At 39.1% G+C, this 18,776-nt stretch overlaps 1 protein-coding gene across 1 annotated transcript in view; it reads left to right on the top strand.

The window, feature by feature from the left end:
- FGD3 (FYVE, RhoGEF and PH domain containing 3) overlaps positions 1–18,552 on the top strand; it is a 188,569-nt gene extending 170,017 nt beyond the window's left edge. Inside the window, exons 16-19 of the mRNA XM_075833882.1 lie at positions 3,546–3,668; positions 5,165–5,314; positions 10,331–10,471; positions 16,767–18,552. Of these exons, the coding sequence (XP_075689997.1) occupies positions 3,546–3,668; positions 5,165–5,314; positions 10,331–10,471; positions 16,767–16,991 (639 nt within the window). The 3' untranslated portion in view covers positions 16,992–18,552. The remainder of the gene's footprint in view (positions 1–3,545; positions 3,669–5,164; positions 5,315–10,330; positions 10,472–16,766) is intronic.
- The last annotated feature ends 224 nt before the right edge of the window (positions 18,553–18,776 follow it).

Below are 18,776 nucleotides of genomic sequence, written 5' to 3'. Positions count from 1 at the left end.
CTTGACAAAGGGGAATCACTTATTTATAAGTTCCCTCGCTTTTCTGGAGTGGAAAGCGGTGATAAATAGCGTCTCTATGGAAGACCTAGAACGTAGATGTGTTGGACCACATTGATTTTACTAGGCACCATGTAATGCTTTATTTGCCCTGTGGTGGCGCTGCAGGGAAACACTTGTTAGCAGGTTCCTTCTTAGATTACAGCTGATCATACAGCATCTATACCTCACCTGTAGTGGCTCGGCACTCCTATCTATCTATCTATCTATCTATCTATCTATCTATCTATCTATCTATCTATCTATCTATCTATCTATCTATCTATCTATCTATCTCCTGTCCTGTCCTGTCCTATCCATCTATCATTTACTAGCCTTGCATCCCCTTGTTCTAGTGATTGGTGAGGAACCCGCTGATTAGTATTAGTCCTATCCTAATAATATACCATAGCTGAGATTTGTATAAAACCCTTATAAGTGACTTTTTTTTTTGTTCAGTGCAATTTACCATCTGGTTCTAATGGGTGGAAAACCCTGTACAATTTATTACAATTAGCTCAGAGATTGCCGGGACCTGACCACCCACTGATATGTAGATATTTGCCTGTTGTGCATATCATTACATTTATAGATTTCTACAAGAACGTGCCCATAATTACTAAATTTACCGGGATTGTATTTGTTTTGCGAGCAGTGTGAACCAGCAAATGTTAGGACTATGTTAGGAATTCCAACTGTTGCTTTTTTCCAGCACCCGTTGTGCGTGATCTGCCAGTGACAGATGGAAATCCATGGCAGAGGCATTTTTTTTAACCCACAATGAAATACTCTGGCAGCGTGATGCATTGCCCCGTACCTGTTCCTCTCTTCAGGTTGGAGTTTATAGCCTTACTACCTAAACTACTTAGGAGTTAAATTAAATATATACACATATTCATCTTTTAAATCCTCCACGGTCCACCACTCCTGCAACGATGCCCCTTCACCCCACAGTGGGCACGTGCCGTATATACTAGCATCAATCTGTGATTGGCTGTGGTGGTCACGTGTCTGTACTGCAAATTGTTGCTAGAACTTTGTAAACAGTAACTGGTAGGTGATTGCAGAACCATCGGCACTGGAGCGGCAAGGTATTTTAAAGGGTAACGTGTATATTTTATTGACATTTTTTTTTTAATGTCATTGACACTCCTGGATCTCAATAAGATCCTGGGGATTTGATGGTGTCACGGAACACCCCGAGCAATACTGATACACTGGGGAGATTTACAAATCAAAATGCACCAGAATTCTGGTTAAAATTCAGGAAAAACTGGCGAACATGCTGTGTGCTAAATTTATTATGTGTTTTAGTCACTTCAGTCACCTCCCTAGATAGTTTTGATAAGTTGGTGTGGCGAAAAGGAGTTAAAAAAATGTGACAGATTTATTAATGGAGTGTGCCACTTTTTTGACGCAAAATATTGGTGTAAATTACGCCAGCCAAGAAGTGGCATAAGGAAGAGAAAGTGTCTAGCAAGTGCCAAATTGCATGTGCCACTGTGATAAATGTGGCGCAGTTTGTGCTTGTCTGGTCTGGTTTTATACTTTCTAACCTTCGAGAACAAGAGAATCCGTTTCATTTTTTTTCTTGAAAAATTGGTTTTTAATAGTTTAAATTATGGCCATTTTTTTTTATTAATTGAGTGATCCCCACACGCTGCTTATTCAATTGAGAGCATCATCCGCTGAATATAAATGCTCCTTGGTGACATTTTAGAAGTTTAGCATTAATACAAAATTCTTCGAGTTCGATTAAATGTAGCTATTGTGGTTGTACATTTCCCTTTTACCGTGCTCTGCTAGACATCAATCTTTTTCAGACAGATTACATTTCATCTCCCTCATTTTGTGGCCCGTGACTCATTACACATTAAAGTGACTGGTTTCTGGCCAGAAAGAATTGATGCATTGTAATAAGCAGAATGTACACGGCTGGCGGCTCCATCCGAATAAAAAATGCCATAAAAGTGTAGACAGCAATGGACGCTTCACACTATGTATTCTATATAGGCACAATCCTTAAACAGACCTTATTCTCTATAGCCCTCGTTTTATATATAACATATATTTTTAGTGTTGGGCGTGCAATGATAACAGCAGAAATGACCAATTAAAAGTAAACTGGACATGGGCTAGTAGTTCTGTAAAGCTAAGGGTTGGTTGCCCTCAAAATCGTTTTCTCTGGTCCGCTCAAGATATTCCAGTTACACTTTATATTACTTTTCATGGTTTCCTACGGGATCTCTACAGAAGTGGCAGATTTGTCCTGGATTTTCTGTGCGCATAACATCCTGAAAATGTACAACAATTTACAGTACAATACATAAGGATAGATTTTTTTAAAACCCCATCCACACATAGCGAAAAAAATCTGCAAGGATTTCAGGACATGCTGCGGATCGTTATAAATCTTAATTGCAAATTTGCAGGGGATTTGCAGAAAAGCTTCACCGGATCTGAGCCCATCCTAATTTTCCAACTTCTTCTATGATGGCCTGATGTTTCATAACACAATAGTCCGATCCTGCTGACGTCCCATATGAGCAGCTTCCATACTAACAATGTTGTTTTTGTCAAGTCAAAAGAAGACCGTTTTTGCACATTTGCATGAAAGATGGAATAGGGTGGAGCTTACAAATGACTCATGGCTTGGGATTCAAATGTTGGTAATGAACTTCACTGCATATAAATAGTCCTGTCTAAACCCATTATGGGAATATAATATGGAATTACATAAACTTGAATTAACCCATAAAAAGTTATGAACTCCGGCAGTAAGAGATTTGCTCCACTACCACATTCAAATACTGTAGAGTTCTCCTCTGTATGACCTGAGGGGCTCTGTAGTGGCTTGAATGTATATTGTGTCAGAACCTGGGCCTTGGTCTAGAATCCTCTGTTGGTTGGGTTTTGTGTCAGTGAAGTTAAATGGCACCTGTCACCGCTCCTGACATGTCTGTTTAGTAAATACTTGTATTCCCCATGAAATAACAATTCTGGAGCATCTTTTCTTAGAACTCTATGTTATGCCGTTCCTCTGTTATTCCTCTTAGAAATGTATAAAATGTATAAATAAATAGACAACTGGGTGTAACCAGTTGGGGGCGTGTCCCTACATAGACTGACACTGTCCAATCAGTGCTGCCAGAGTGAGACTGTAGAGACACACCCTGTTAACAAGGAGAATGCTCTCACCCAGTTGTCAATTTATTCCTAAATTTCTAGGAGGAATCAAAGAGAAACAGAACAAAGTTGTGTTCTAAGAAAACATGCTCCAGAATCGTTATTTCATGCGGAATACAAGTATTTACTAAAGTAGACCGTTAAGGAGAGGTTAAAGGTACTTTTTAAAATGATTAAATACATCGGCATAGATATACAGGGCGCAGAAGTTGCAGTCGCACCCGGGCCATGGAGCCTGAGGGGGCCCAATAAATCCATCTGCCCTATAAGAGGAGACTAGAACTATAAATGACACATGATCATTTTTCGTGTGTGTTTTTCAGCCAGAATCATTCAGAAAATCAACTAAGATTAAACGTGACAAAGAAAAGCAGAGCTGCAAAGGATGTGGAGAGACCTTCAACTCAATCACAAAGAGGCGACACCATTGCAAGCAGTGTGGGGCAGTAAGTGTCTAATACAGTACTAGTACTATACCACGGCTATACGCAACTGGCCTCTTTATTGAGGGGTTATTTTTAATGGATAAAGTGCTGGTTCAGATTGTTACGTGTTTTATGCAGGGATACGATATACGCCACATCTTAAAAATGAATTCAAATGTCTGAGAAATAAAATTATAAAATTCAGCATACAGTGCAACCCAAATTTACCAATGCCTAATTACATGTCTCAATGTCTTTCGTTATGTCATTTCTTAGTGGCTAATGTACAATACAGGTCATATACTTGTCGCTTACTACAATACTAAACTTCAAACGATGGGTCTCCTTGCCTATCATTGCCCTCGGTTTAGTGCCCATTTGGCATTGAGCCCTTAGTAATCAGTCAGATTGGTTGCTAGGGATGCGCTGCCTGACAACCTTGTATAGAAGAGTCTAGCTGTCAGACATTGTATACCTAGCAACCAGTTTGACTCACATGTTCAGGTCAAAAAAAGCATTTTGACATTAGTCTGCCAGTGCCATTCCCCATTTTATGGGAATTATTAGTCATATTTTTCATAAATTAACCAGTCTGGCAGTGCCATTTCCCATTAAAATAGACCCCATGATAGGATATTTACTGTATGTAAATCAACATGGGCCATTGGTTAACTGGTAAAACCTGTATCTCAGATAAATAGTGTGCATAGATTGTCTATACTGACTGATATTCCATTGAATGCTGTATTACAAAGCTTTTCTCCTCTAGGAGCCGTGCTTTTAGGGGAGAATATCTCTGTAATCTGGTGCTGTGTGGAGGCGGCACATACCGTGCCTATGGCTCGATCAGAACAGTGTTCTTGGCTTCAGCTACACATTCGTGGGGGTCACAGGACATAGCCCTCCTCTGATGACATCTTCTAAACTCTCTACTTTACAAGTCAGAAAAATGCTTAAAGATGAACCTTCCCCTTAAAGGGGTTTTCCGTTAATAATTATTTATCACCTATCCACAGGATAGGTGATAAATATCTGATTAGGGGGGTCCGACCAATGGGACCCCCACCAAACCGGAAAACTGGCTTACCATGCCATTCCTGGGAACCCCCATAGGAATAGATCGGTAGTGTGCATGCTCCACCAACGCTCAATTCATTTATATGGGGCTGCCGCTCTGCTATCTTTGGCACCCCCTTAGTAATGACTGGAGCGGTGGCCGAGCATGTGCACTACCGCTCCATTCCTATGGGGCTCCCAGGACCAGTAAAGTAAGCCCGTTCTCGTGATCAGTAGAGGTCCCAGTGGGCGGACCCACATGGAATAGATATTTATCACCTAAACCTCTTTAAGTGCATTCAAAAATCTAAAACTAATTCAGGGATCTTGTGGCCGTCACCGCCTTTTATTAGTTAATAATTCTTCATATCACACTTTATATTTTAATTTACAGCAATACAATATGATCTTGGTCCCTTGTTAGTTCATCTCATATTGAATTGATATGTTTCTGCTCACAGGTTATTTGTGCAAAGTGTTCTGAATTCAAGCTCCTCGCAGAAAATGCACGAAGTAATCGGGTTTGTAAAGACTGTTTTGCCTTGAGTTCTGCTCCGTGCAGTCCAGGGGGAGCTGACATCCCTGAAAATAAGAAGAAAACTAATCTAGAGGTAATCTTTCAGGAAGCCACTAACGGGATATTAATTAAAGCAGTGTGGTGTTATGGCATCAATCCAATAATAGAATTGCTTCTTACCACTTCATTAGCAGCAGACGTGTGACTAAGTTCCATAACTGGTGGTTTTATTAACAGGTTTTAATGATGAATGGCAAAACCTAGGAACAACCACAATAAAAAAAAAAAATACATTTGTGGCTGCATTATCTGTCTTGTTTTTTAGTGCATATTCTTGAAAAATAAAATGTAGCGAAAATGAGTGCAGAGGAATAGTATTGGAGATGCCCACAGGAACCAATTATGGCTACAGGTGGCCAATTAGTGACTATGGGCCACACCATTTATTGTATTTGCACTGTTTTTTTTTTTTATCAATCTCTCATTATATGGTTTCACTGCTACACATTCAATTTCTCACCTCAATACCCTTCATGACAAGCTCCCTTGTTATTCTTTTCTGATGTAAGGGAAAATCTTTGTCATATGAGCAGTGTCGGGGAAAGCCAGCTCTCCGCCTGGACCCGACTTCATGGACACCATAGCTAGTGATGTATTGTTATAGAAAGACAGGACTAATAGGATTGAATTTACTGCCCCAAATATAAGAATGGAGCTCTTGTATCTGGATGTTTTTGATGAAATAATAATTAAAAAAAGGCCTTTTCAGTACTCTGCTGTTTGGAGAAAGCAAATAAAGTCCGCCATTTGGAACCATTGAGGGGGTTGATGTTTGTGGTTTGCTTTTGGAGCATCAACGACAATAACTGGTAAATCAATCCTCTGAATTGTATGGGGTAATTGTATGGACTATTCTTCAGACCAGCGAGTTGATGAACCAGGCTGATTGATCTCTCTATCTCTATTCTTGAGTAATGAAAGGTAAAACAGGGTTTTGATTATGACCCAAGTTATGGATCTTCCCCAAAGTCTCCCATATCAGTGAGTCTCACCCTTTTTTTTATAAGAAGGGTGAAATCTGGTCTGAAGCAAGTAAGGGTCCCTTTACACGGCCTGATAAGGACCGTGAAAATGAGAGCTGATCAATGAGATGGCTCAAACCAAATCTCGCGAGATTACGGAGCTAAACGAGATTTGGTTTCACTTGCCGGAATCTCACAAAAAAGAGTCAGAAGTGTCAGGATTCTGAGTACACATGACGTCCAGGCTGGATTTCATGTGTATTCATTATCAGGACACTGTAGTAATGTTAGGGCTTGTGTATTTAGCGGCACATAGTGATCTAACTATATCGCTAGTGCAGTGTAAATGAATGGGGAGGAGTGCATGATGCCGATAGGTCAGCGTCATGCACTGCTCTGTACAACGCCCACTTGGTCGAAAGTAAAAGTACGCCCACTTGGGCAATAAGAAAGTTCATTAGCATAAACCAAAATCGCTCCTAACATTGTGAAAAAAGATCGTTTTTTAAAATAAAAAGCATTACTGTCACCTACATTATAGCGCCGATCTCCTTATGTAGGACATAGGGCACTTATAATGTGGTGACAGAGCCTCTTTAGTCATGAATTCAGTGGTAAAATTCATATTCAGTGAAGCAGTGATGAAGATCGCTCAATGAGAGATCAGGTTACATGCTGCACATAGAAGCCTATAAAGAGGGGAGAGGGAGGAAGAGGAAGCAGCTGCAGAGTGAGAGAGATAGACACACAAAGACTGCTGCTGCTTCTCGTAAGAATTTTGCTGCCTCACTCCAGTGCTGGAATCTAGTGAAACACTCACTAGTAGCAGCAGTGTCTGTCTGTGTCTCTCTATGCAGCTGCTCCATCTTGCTCTGCCACATCCTCTCCCTATAGACTACTAAGGACCCCTTTAAACCGACAGTGGCATAGACCAAGATACACTGTATGTTTTTATATAAACCTGTCAGCAGGTGCCTACGGCTTTTGTCTTTTTGTTTTTTCTTTACTTTGTCTACAGTGTATTATACCCAGGAGAGTACAGTGGGGAATCCACTTTTAGAAGAAATTAAAAAATATTCCCAACAACTTCGTCATGACAATCTGCTTTATGTAAGGGTGTATGTGCACTTTTTGCGGTGTACTTTTGGCATATGTTCTGAGGAACTCCTGGGTCATACACAGAATGTATCCATAGGGCTCCATTGACCCATCGTATGCCAAAAGAGTGTTCTTTGACATATGTCAGGGAGGTATGCACCGTGCTGTATGTGCTTTTCCCAATGGGACCCTATAGATGACGTATGCCATTGTATATGCACATGGATCCTTCCATTGGAGGTATACATTGAGGAATACTCCCAACGTATACCTCAGGCGTAAGGCCTAAACAGCAGCAAGTAAGATATCCAAGGCTCTTGATGCCATCGTTCTGCAGTTGTGTCAGTTATAATATGGATATGCTAATCACATCTTGAAACCATCATTCATTCCAGTTCATTACTTTGAGGAATTATCTCAGCTGCTTGTACTGTGTAAACTTTTTGCAAACTTAATAAAGTCTTCTTGTAAGCAATACTTTTAAGTGCTCGCTGTACAGTCAAATCACCAGCACCTCTTCTAGTAAAAATAAAAGACGTTAACTTCTACATGATGACTATAAAATGGAATTAAATTCCTACAGTGCCCTGGAGGCGTTTTCTGGCATAAGAATTATGCTGATTTTACTTGAAATTAGCAATTTGTGCAGTTTCTTTTTTTTTTTTCTTTTTTTTTTTTAAAGATTTAAAAATGTAAACTTCCAGCAGTTAACGTTTCTATAAGAAGAAAGGGAGGATTGGTGCAGAATACAATGGCACGCAGCCCATTAGCTGATTAAACTAGATATCTTTACCACCAGCTTCTACTCTAAGTATGCAGTTCATCCCAAATCTATTGTTTCATTTGATGAATCTAGTCTTCTATATTAGGGAATTTTATGCTAAGCTTCTGTTATTGGAATCATTCCATTAATGAGTGGGGGCAGGGTAGTGGCAATGAAATCATAATCTTCAACGCTACTATGAGAGATCCGCATACACGGCGGAAAACATCAATAGTAAGCTTGCAGGGCTGTAGGGATTTCCAATTCTAACCCAAGAGAAGATAAATGCATAGACTTAATAGACTCAGTCCTAGATCGCTCCATCTAGCAGAACTACATTGCCTTTAGAAGTCATTGCACCATTTTATAATCTTATTAGAGAGGTTGTCTGGGATTAGAGAATTTTTCTTTTATTTCTCAGCCGGAAAAGTACAACGTCTGTCCATGGGTTGTCTCTGGTATTGCTGCTAAGCCGCATTCACTTAAATGCTGCAATACCAGACACTGCCCATGGACAAGCGTGGCGTGGTTTCTGGAAAAAAAAAATCAGACCGTTTATTTAGAATCCCAGAGAAGCCTTTTACATGGCTGGGTGCATTATGGAGAGGGCAAAAAGGGGCCTCCACCGCTTAGGAGTTTTACCTTCTGTTCCTTCAAGCACTTCCCAGAACATAAGACGAGTTTTACATTTTTTTAAGTGTACCTCAATTCAATTGCCCGAATGTTACAGAAGAGGTGACATTGTAGCTTTTACATATATATATATATATATATATATATATATATATATATATATATATATAACAGTTAGAAATACTTTGTCCAATGCCCCATCTGCCTGCACTGCTAACTAGAAATAATCCAGTGGCCTTATTCAGCCCTGACTATGGGCACTGTGGTATTGGGGCCCAGTTGCAATTGTTATCTCTGCAACCCCTATACACCTCTGGTCTGCCAAACCAGCTTAGCAGCCTATACTCTGCCTACTGTACAACATAGATCGGAAAGCTGCAGAGAATGAATACAGGGCACATTTCAGTGTAAGATGAAGAAATATTTCTGTCAGGACCCCATTTAACTTATATTGCACTAGTAGAAGTATGACATTGACATCTATTGAAATATAGAGGTCAATGTCTGTGTTTTGCAGCGTTGGCCGCATTCGTTTTACATATACTATGTCTTCTCCTCAGACAGCACCGCCGTTCCTGTCCCGAAAATGACCGCTGACGGATGGGCATGTGACGGGGCTGCGCCCATCAGCACCTCCCATTAAACTCACTGCGATAGTTTCTCGGCTGTCCATGAACTGCGCAAGTGCAGATGAAAGTATAGGATAGTACTTTCAGCTGTGCTTGAGAACCAAGAGACTAGCGCAGTGCTTTTCGTTGGGAGGTGCTGATGGACAGGGTTTTATCACGTTTCTTCATCAGTAGCCATTTTCTGTCTGGGGAGACTTGGCTAATAAAGGGTGTAGCTGGAACAGCTAATCGGTGCGGAGCCAGAGTGTCGGACCCCCACAGATCATATACTCATGACCTATCCTGTGGATAGGTCATCAGTATGAAAAACTGCCCCATGGCCAGACAACTCATTTAAGGTGTTGCCTTCTTGATGAGCGGAGTCTATGGTGCCAAATGATACATACCTACAGGTTCCTAAGACTTATCTATTGTATTGAAATCAAGCAAAATGAAAGATATGATTGAATACCCATTGCAATGCATCACATGTCCGCACCATAATGGCTGGCCAAAAGCAGCTGTGTGTGTACTGGTGCCCGAAAAATGCCCTTTAGACTATATAAATGTTTTCAGTTAAGAGGTTTCGGTAAAATTGCCAAGACATTGACTATTGTTAAAAATAATTAAAAAGTGAACATCCCATTAAATGTAACCATTTCCATTTCATTTTATTGCCTCTTTTCTAAACGAAGTTATTTTATAGTGTTATTTGTTATATTGATTATGTTGAGTTTATTCATCATCACGTAGTTACTTTGTAATGTTTCACTGTAAGTACTGTTACTTTATTGCTGCCTGTTCTCTTATAATTAACTATCTCCCTTGATTTAATCATTCATTGAGGGTTCTTAAAATGGATCAATGTAGCACATTAATAGCATTATAAAATTGGTAGAAGATTGGATTTATGCTCTTGATATTCATTACACAGGCAAATGGGCAATTTTTGATATTTTATATACATATATATTATTTTTTTATAGAAACAATTGTCCTCACCTCCAGAAAGCAGCGTGATTAGCAGCAGCCTCCTGTTCCTGGAGAAGGGGAAGACTTGGCACAAAATGTGGGCATATGTCCCGAAAAGTGAACCTCTTGTTCTTTATCTTCAGGTTTGCAGTCAGGTAAAATCCGTTCATTTACTCCTTTAGGTTATGGCAAATCCGACACTTATTTACTACAGAAATTCGAGGTTGACTTATGTGTCGTTTTACATGCCGCAGATCCGCACGAGGATAAGCCCCATTTAGTAAGGCATGCTACTTATTCTCATAGATTATTTTTCCAGTGCATGTGAATAGAGTTACAAAACCCTATTCACATGCATTCAATTCAGATTGTTATCAGATTTAATGCAGATTTTTTTATTTTTCAGTGGTGCCCCTAGGGGTAAATGATGTTCATTTTAAGTGCAAGATACTTCTTAATGTTTTTTATAGTGGTTGGGACTCCATTTTCATTATATAAAGTTCCCCTACTGTACATAAACCTAGTCAGACCAAAAAATTCTGTCTGCCTGCAGCCACTATAAGGTCTCGCTAAGCAGTTTACTGCATAATGTTTATACATTGAACTCAATAATAAAACTGTATGCAGTAAGCTCACAAGCTCCCTCTAGTGGCACCTACAGACCTCTACAATGTTATAATTTATTCTTTGTCTAAGTAGAGCTCCAACTGCTTTGACGAACTATTAAGACATTAACCAGCACAAAATTGTGGACCTGTTTAGTTAAAAAAATATAAAAAATTAAAAAAAAAGCTGTTGAAGGCCGTGTCCACGTGGCGTAATTTGCAGGCAAAAAAAATCTGCCTCCAAATTCCTTCAGAAATTTGGGGCAGATTTTGACCTGCCTGCACTTTCTTGTCGCATTTCTCGTGGTGTTTTTCGCCTGTGGCCATTGAGGACCGCAGGCAGAAAAAACTGTGAAAAATGCTTTTTCAGCTTCCTATTGATTTTAATAGGCGGTCAAACCCCGGCAAGAAATAACATGCTGCATTTTATTCTCACAAGCGGCTAAAACCGCCGCAAAAAAATCCCGCCTCAGCCTCCCATTGAATTCAATGGGAGGCGGTATCAACCATTTTTTGGTGCTGATTCCGACTTTGGTTTCCACGTCAAAATCAGCGCCAAGAATCTCTGTGTGAACTGGGCCTAATGGTGAACCTTCACCTTCAATATGGACCTCCTCTCCGTAATTGTTCTCTTCTTTAACTATAGGAAAAGTCTATAGTTTAAAATAATCCTAAGACTTATAAACTGCAAGAATAGTAAAGAATTAGTACAACAATACATGTAGGTTCCAAGGGAAGAATGTGATGTCCTTAGGATCTTGTTGTTTTATCTGATAGCTACATTGGTATCAATATACATATCAAGAAGAAATGTCTATACTACATTGTCTACTACAATGTACATTTGTACTACTACTACTACTACTACTACAGATTTCTACAATTGCGTGCAATAATTGCACCGATGTCCATCTGCCTATCTATCCATCCGTCCAATTCTGAAATCTCTGCCTGAGGGAGGGGGCTAATCCGGATCGACATCTTTATATGGGTGGGGCACTAATTTAGATTTTTCTATGAGGCCTTTTTTCCTTATTGTATGCTCCTACATCCATCTGTCTTATACTTAAATTCTGAAAATGTGCAGAAAACAGCTCAAATATTCCAAACCATCTGGTGTTTTATAATGCAGCAAAATAAATATTATATCTGCAAAATATAGCAGTTTAATTACTTTACCCCTACCCTACATAACATATTAACACTCTCTCTCCAGCTCTCGGCAGTCATAAAGTTTATGTTCCTCAGAAGAGAGCGAGATGCTGCGTACAAATTATTTTCATGCATTTCAACTCCTCTCTTTGCATTCATCCCAAGGTGGTCATATAAAAGCCACTTCATACGATTTGAGAATAAAACTTGTGACTTGTGTTAATGTACCTTCAGTAAGTAGGGGATAGGAACTCCGCTACAATATCTTTGCTAGACATGTGCATCTGAAGGAGTCCTATATTTATAACGGTTTATCTTTAGCCTTAAAAGAGAGGCTAGAAAATTGGGCTTATTCAGTTTGGAAAAAAAAGACACCTTATAGGTGATCTTATTAACATGTCTAAATACATGTGTGGTCAATACAAAGAGCACTTCTTAGAATTAATAAATCATGCGCCAATTTTAAGGTCCTAAGGGAATTCTTTATGCGTGACTAAAAGGTTATTCAGACATTAATATAGGAAAGGGTTCTTTACAGTTAGAGTAGTCAAGCTATAAAGTGCCCTACCCCAAGTGGTAGTAAAGGCAGATACAATGACAGCATTCAAAAAAGGGCTAGATGCTTATCAATGATGAATGGCATTGAGGGTTATAAATAATTTAGCATTGAATGATGCATAATTAATCTGAGAAAGGTCAAACCAAAGTAACTATTGTAATCTTTTGAAATAAGCTACACATCCATTCATGTTTTTACAATAGGCCTTCTTGATAAAGATATACTGTATACTCTAAAATGCATGCCCATAAATTAGCAGCTCTTCTGATGATCAATGGAAAATCTAGAATTGAATGTAAACCACCTTGTTAGGTTGGGAGTTAGGGCTTGTTTTCTTATTGGGTACAAAGTTCAGTACGGTGGGCCCCAGGTGCTCCAGTAGCCGTTGTACATGGATGTCTTAGCAGCGTCTTGAAATTTCTCCATGAAGCTGTTGTATATGGAAATCATCAATGTTTAATTTGTAAAATAGGAATTTGTAAACTTCTCAACCTGCCCATAAAAATGGCACATGGCATGTCTTCTGTTTTTAAGTATCTATTCTAGCCTCATCAGAAGGTATACTACTACTGAGATCTCCAGAGATCAGCTCTAATCTGTGTGGGAACCTAGCTGCAAGTGTTCATGTCCCCTGCAGCGCCACCACAGGAAAAATAAAACATTACACAGTTCTGATATAAATCAATGAGCTGTCCATGTAATGCATAGATATGTCCGGTCCTCCAAAGTGAGAGACACTCGTAACCACGCTGCGCTCTCTACCTTACTCTATTATAAATTCTCTAATACTTTATTTGAAGAAACTTTTTCTAAAACAGACAATACCCTTAATTGTTCTTTAATGCCCAGCTCCATCTTACAGTTTCTTACTCAGGACATATTGGGGCAGTGTAAACTTAGACCAGGCAGTTAGAAGATGCAGCAAATTTATCACAGTGCTGTATGATAAATTTGGCACATTTTTCTTGACCTGCTAGGCACGTTTCTCCACCTTTTATAAAACCTTTGATTATTTTGTGGCCCATGATGGTGCGTATTAAACCACACCTATTCAGTTTGGACATGCCCCTTTTGGGAACACTTTTAAAAAGCATTTAGTGAGGTGTAAACATCTAGTTTAACAAGAAATGCACCAAGATGCGCCAGATTTTCCCACAATTTACAAAACATTTGAGCTGTAGACACATTAGTACATCTACCTGATTGTTCTCTTCCAGGTGGACATATTTCTATTAAATCCAGTTTTTATTGCATATTCCTCTATACAGTAGATAGCAAATACAATATGGAAGGCACTTACAGGTCCCCCTTAAATCAAGCGAAATATGTGGTGACTGAACTAAAAGGCATACACAATATGAAATCATCCTCTCAAATTAGAGTGGATTCACATGCGGCTGATTTTGTTGCAGACATTTCTGCAATTGAAAATTGCATTCATCTGAATAGAAGTTGCAGAAATCCATGCACATGCTGCAGAAACCACCATGTTCAGTTGAGTCGAACGGATTTTCAGTCACAGAAATTTCCGTAACTAAATTTTTCTGCGTGTAAATCCACCGTCACTGGGATTCTAATGGGAGAAGGAAAATAACTTTTTGGAAGCAGTAAGATTAATTGTCACATTTTACTCATGACTTTTATGGTAACATCTTTGCTTATTATAATGTATTGGATTGTGAAAGTGTAGCTCCAATACGCACCCCCAGTCTTCATTTTTTGGTATCTCCAACAAAAAAATGTTTCGTTACAGACTAGTACAGTGCTGTATGTTCGAATAGATTATTATAGGAGGGTAAAGAAGTAGTAGACAGCCAATATTTTAAGTTGACCATAGACTCAACGTTAACCTGGCCAATACATTCGATAACAAGGACTCGTATTGTTAATCAATGCATTAACACAATAAACAACAAATGGCAATCTGACCCGTTGAATGGCACATTTGTCAGACCAACTGTAAACTTCTCATTGTTGCTACAATTGGATCTTTTTAATAATATTTGGTTGAAGATTTCCCATGTAGGCAATGGAAGCGTTCAGTCCAAATAGATTTTGTAAAAATCTGCACAATTTTTTACAGAAGATGTTCTAGATGGCTCCAGCAGAGCTGACTTTTCGTACTTGTCCTATCTCAGGGGCCACAGTTATATAACCATGAGTGGATTCAGCGCCGTAACATAGACATCCATAATCTGGGGAGCCACGAGTGGCTTCTGCTCTGTTGCATATACTCAATAATTTAAGACGCACTTTGCTGACTAAAGGAAAATTTAGATGATTTATCATTACAGCTTGTTAAATTTGATGTTAAAATTTTGATAGATGGTGATGTAGTGTAGATTTATAGCTCTTTGTCGTGAAAGTAAAAATTATTTATTTGCCTCCAATTCGGAGCCTACAGATCTTCTCAATGTCATATTGTCTCTGGTTTTTATGATGCTTTTTATCTCCACGTGTATTATTTTCCTTTCCTATAATTCTCCATCCTCATAAAACTCCCTGACCTTGTTACTTTCAGTATACACAAATACACGTAGCCTCAGGCAGTTCACAATGAATCATCTGGTCTCTTGAGGGTCTGTTTGGGTCCGTTATGTATTTAATGAGTGGAGGGTGTTTTGTTACTCTCCATGTGGACCTTGCGTTCACATGTCCTTGATATAATCAAATACAGTATCGTATACCTGATCACTGACCTATTTTTTTGCATTTAGACTGTAGTAAAAAGAAAAACCGGCAGGAAAACACAACATATATAATGTAACTTCATCTATGACTAACCAGACATCTTAGGACCCACTGGAAAGATCACCTTCCCATAGTCTCATTTTTGATACCCCACTTCTGGTTCAACTGGCATGAATGAATTCTGTGGTTTCGTCCCAATCTTGATACCTATGCTTTTTTAAATCACATGTTCCCCATATTGTGATAAAGGTATAAACAGCAAATAAATAGTCAAAGAAGGGACTCTATCTCCATAACAGTAGAGACTAATTCTATGGGCACAAGAGTCCTGCTAGTTGTATCCTACTAATATTATGGTTTTACCATCCGCGTTGAAAGTGTTCTTGACTGGGAGACTAAACCAATGGTGGAGATGTCTGCAAAAGTAACCAAATGTTCCCCTTGGTCTCTCCTTTGTGGTGGTGGTGTGGCCTGGAAACAGGCAATATCCTACATGTCTTCTGGGATTGCCCTGCTCTGTTTGGCTTTTAAAAGGAGGTCTGGTGGAGTGCCTCCAAGTTTATTGACGTTTCTCTCCCCTGTTCTCCTGCCTTCGTCCTGCTCCATCTCAGTGACATCCCGGAGAGGACATATTGCCGCTCTGTTCTTTGACACCTCATCATGGTGCTCGAGCGTGCATTCCAGCTCTGTGGCGGCAGTCTGAGTCTCCTCCTTTACGTTTGTGGTTTGCAAAGGTTCATGAGATTGTGCTCATGGCGGTTCTCACTGCTAGTTTACACCTCGCTACTGACACATTTACGAGAACGTGGTTCTATTGGCCCTGTTTCATGGATACAGACGAGTATAAGTCCATTGTCTTGTCCTGATTGGTTCTCTGTGACTTGTCTGATATTGCAGGGTATCAACCCCTGTGGATTATACAGGTCCCGATGCCTTTGTCTGCTTGAATGCACCCCCCTTTTTTTTTCTTCTTTCTTCACTCTCCTCTCTTTCTCTTTGTTCCTTTTACTGGTCCTTAAGCTGTTTAAATTTGTCATAGTTCAAAATTGTCGCCGCTGTTTTATTGCGGGTTTTCTTTCCCATTCACTTCTATGTTCTATTCTTATTATGTTTTATCTACATGTAGAGGACTCCCTTTTATCCCAGCCTGTGTGCCTGGGAGGTTTCCTCTATTAAGTTCCGCTAACACCTGAGCTGGCCATATTGTACTTTGTAAAGCTTTAAAATTCATTAAAAAAAAGTAATGGTGAATTTTTCATTTCAACCTGAATGGGTTTTGACAATCCATCATTGCTAGATCTCACGACGTTTTAATTTAATCGCATAGGATCAAATTTTTTTCTTCTTCTGGATCAACACATATAGAAATGATGACAACTTGCTGTTGATTAAATCAAATACAATGTGTAACCAAGTTTCTTTTGTCTACATGTTTTCTTGCAGGACAAACGAAATCAGCGAGCTATTCCACTGCCAGGCTATGAAGTCCGTTTACCAAGCGCCAGTGACAAGGTGGAGATAAAGCATGTATTTAAATTAGACCAGTCCCAGCAAACTTTATTTTTTGGAGCAGAGGATGACGATTTGCTCATGAAGTGGATGGGAGTTCTAGGTAGAGCATCAAGAGGAATGACCTTAAGTGATACAGAATATCTGGAGAACATCTAATATTCACTTTTCATAAACTTTCATGGTTCTTCTGCAAAAAAGTATTGACCCTGTGACGGCAAAGTAACTTCTTGACTTTATCGTGTCTACGTATTAACATCTGTGGTGTTCCCCTTTGTATGCCATTTTTCATATTTGTACCAGTGTACAATGAATATCCTGTGTTTAATTCCTTGAGGTAGACCGATGAAACAACAGATGTCATAAGGTTGCAGATACAGCACAATGGTTTTTTTCAGTCTACTGTTTTGTATATGTGTATTTAAGTAAGAAGAAAATCATCCAAAATACTATTTAGTGAAAATTGTATATGTGAAAATAGTTTAATTATTGTTTCCCTTTAAATATCCAGAGCTGAAATATCGAATAACAGGTTTTACAATAAACATGCAAAATAACCATGGCCTTGCCAGAGCAATTTTGGAACTAAATACAAGGATGTGGCTGGCCACGTACCGTTCCTACACCTGTAACCTCCTGGCGTCCACAAATAGCTTTTTGTCGTAAATGTCCGATATTGAGTATTGCTCTTCAGATTCTGGTGGTGTATGCCCATTTGACATGCCATGTAACAATAGATATGGGAAGGAAAAGTATATAAGTGTTGTCTATATGTTAAGCATTAACGGACTATGGAAGGACTTTCCACCATCCCTCGCACATGAAGAAATCCCCAACCAAGCACCTTCTGCATGTTTAAATGGCTGTAAACCCATTTTTATAAAGTCTGTTTGAAATGACAATTTTAGCACTGCTGGGAAAATACGTTTTTTTTTTGTTTTTTTACTGTTATTTCCGGTTAACCTCGTGTTTCTATTTATGATTTGTAAATAATGTTCTATACATATTTTCAGACATTTTAAAAAGAAAATAAGCTAATAAAAAGTTTAGCACCGTGCGACTCAGGATGTATTTTCTGTCCTTATTTATGTGATGTAAAGCTCTGTTCACACCACACGTGTGGTATACATGGAAAAAGCTCCAGACGCTAAACCTGTCCGTAGACTTTTTTTGGCTCGTCGTATGCCACAAGAGTGTGCTTATAGTGTACGACTAGTTGGTACAGATATAGCCATCTTTATCCTAACTTTTAACGCGTTAAATACACAGTGGCAAGAAACTTTAACTTGACTTTTTTTTTGTCTTGTTGTGTGATATCACGCTGCAGCAAGTTATCGGTCATTATAAAATTGGCTACATCTGTACGCATTGATTTATCTTTTTAGTACAAAGGGATCCCACATAAAATTGTATACCACGTAGTATATATTTGTTTTTACAATGGTAGTCAATAGGTGAAATATGCCACTGTATGGCATACGTCAGGAAATATGTTCAGCAAATAAGTCTGGAGATTTTCCCACCGTATAAATGCCATACGAGCACCAAAAACGTGGTTTGAACAGAGCTTAAGGTTTATCTGGATTCTGTTAAATGCTCGAAATAGATGACCAATCAGAGTTTCCATTGGCTCCTCCGTAAAGTGAACAGTATGGTGTTTTCTGGTAACAAGCAAATGCACTGCTGGGTTAAAGAAAATAAAGTTTGTCAGATTGCTGGACTTGTGTAATGTTTCAAAGTTCTTTACCCTTAAATCACAATGACGGCTAATGAACCAATGAAATATGTGATTACAAGGTCATTCCAGAAAGAGTGTAATACAATAGGGCGCCTACGTTATTAAAACGGTCTATTAGAAAGACTGGCCTAGATGAAAATCTCAACCAATCGCAGTGCAGCTTTCATTTTTCCAGAGCAGTTAAAAAAATAAAAGCTGAGCTCTTA

The sequence above is a fragment of the Rhinoderma darwinii genome, chromosome 7, assembly GCF_050947455.1.
Source record: "Rhinoderma darwinii isolate aRhiDar2 chromosome 7, aRhiDar2.hap1, whole genome shotgun sequence".
NCBI lineage: Eukaryota > Metazoa > Chordata > Amphibia > Anura > Rhinodermatidae > Rhinoderma > Rhinoderma darwinii.
Note: the sequence above shows the minus strand (reverse complement) of the source record. Positions and strands in the feature narration are given on the sequence as shown.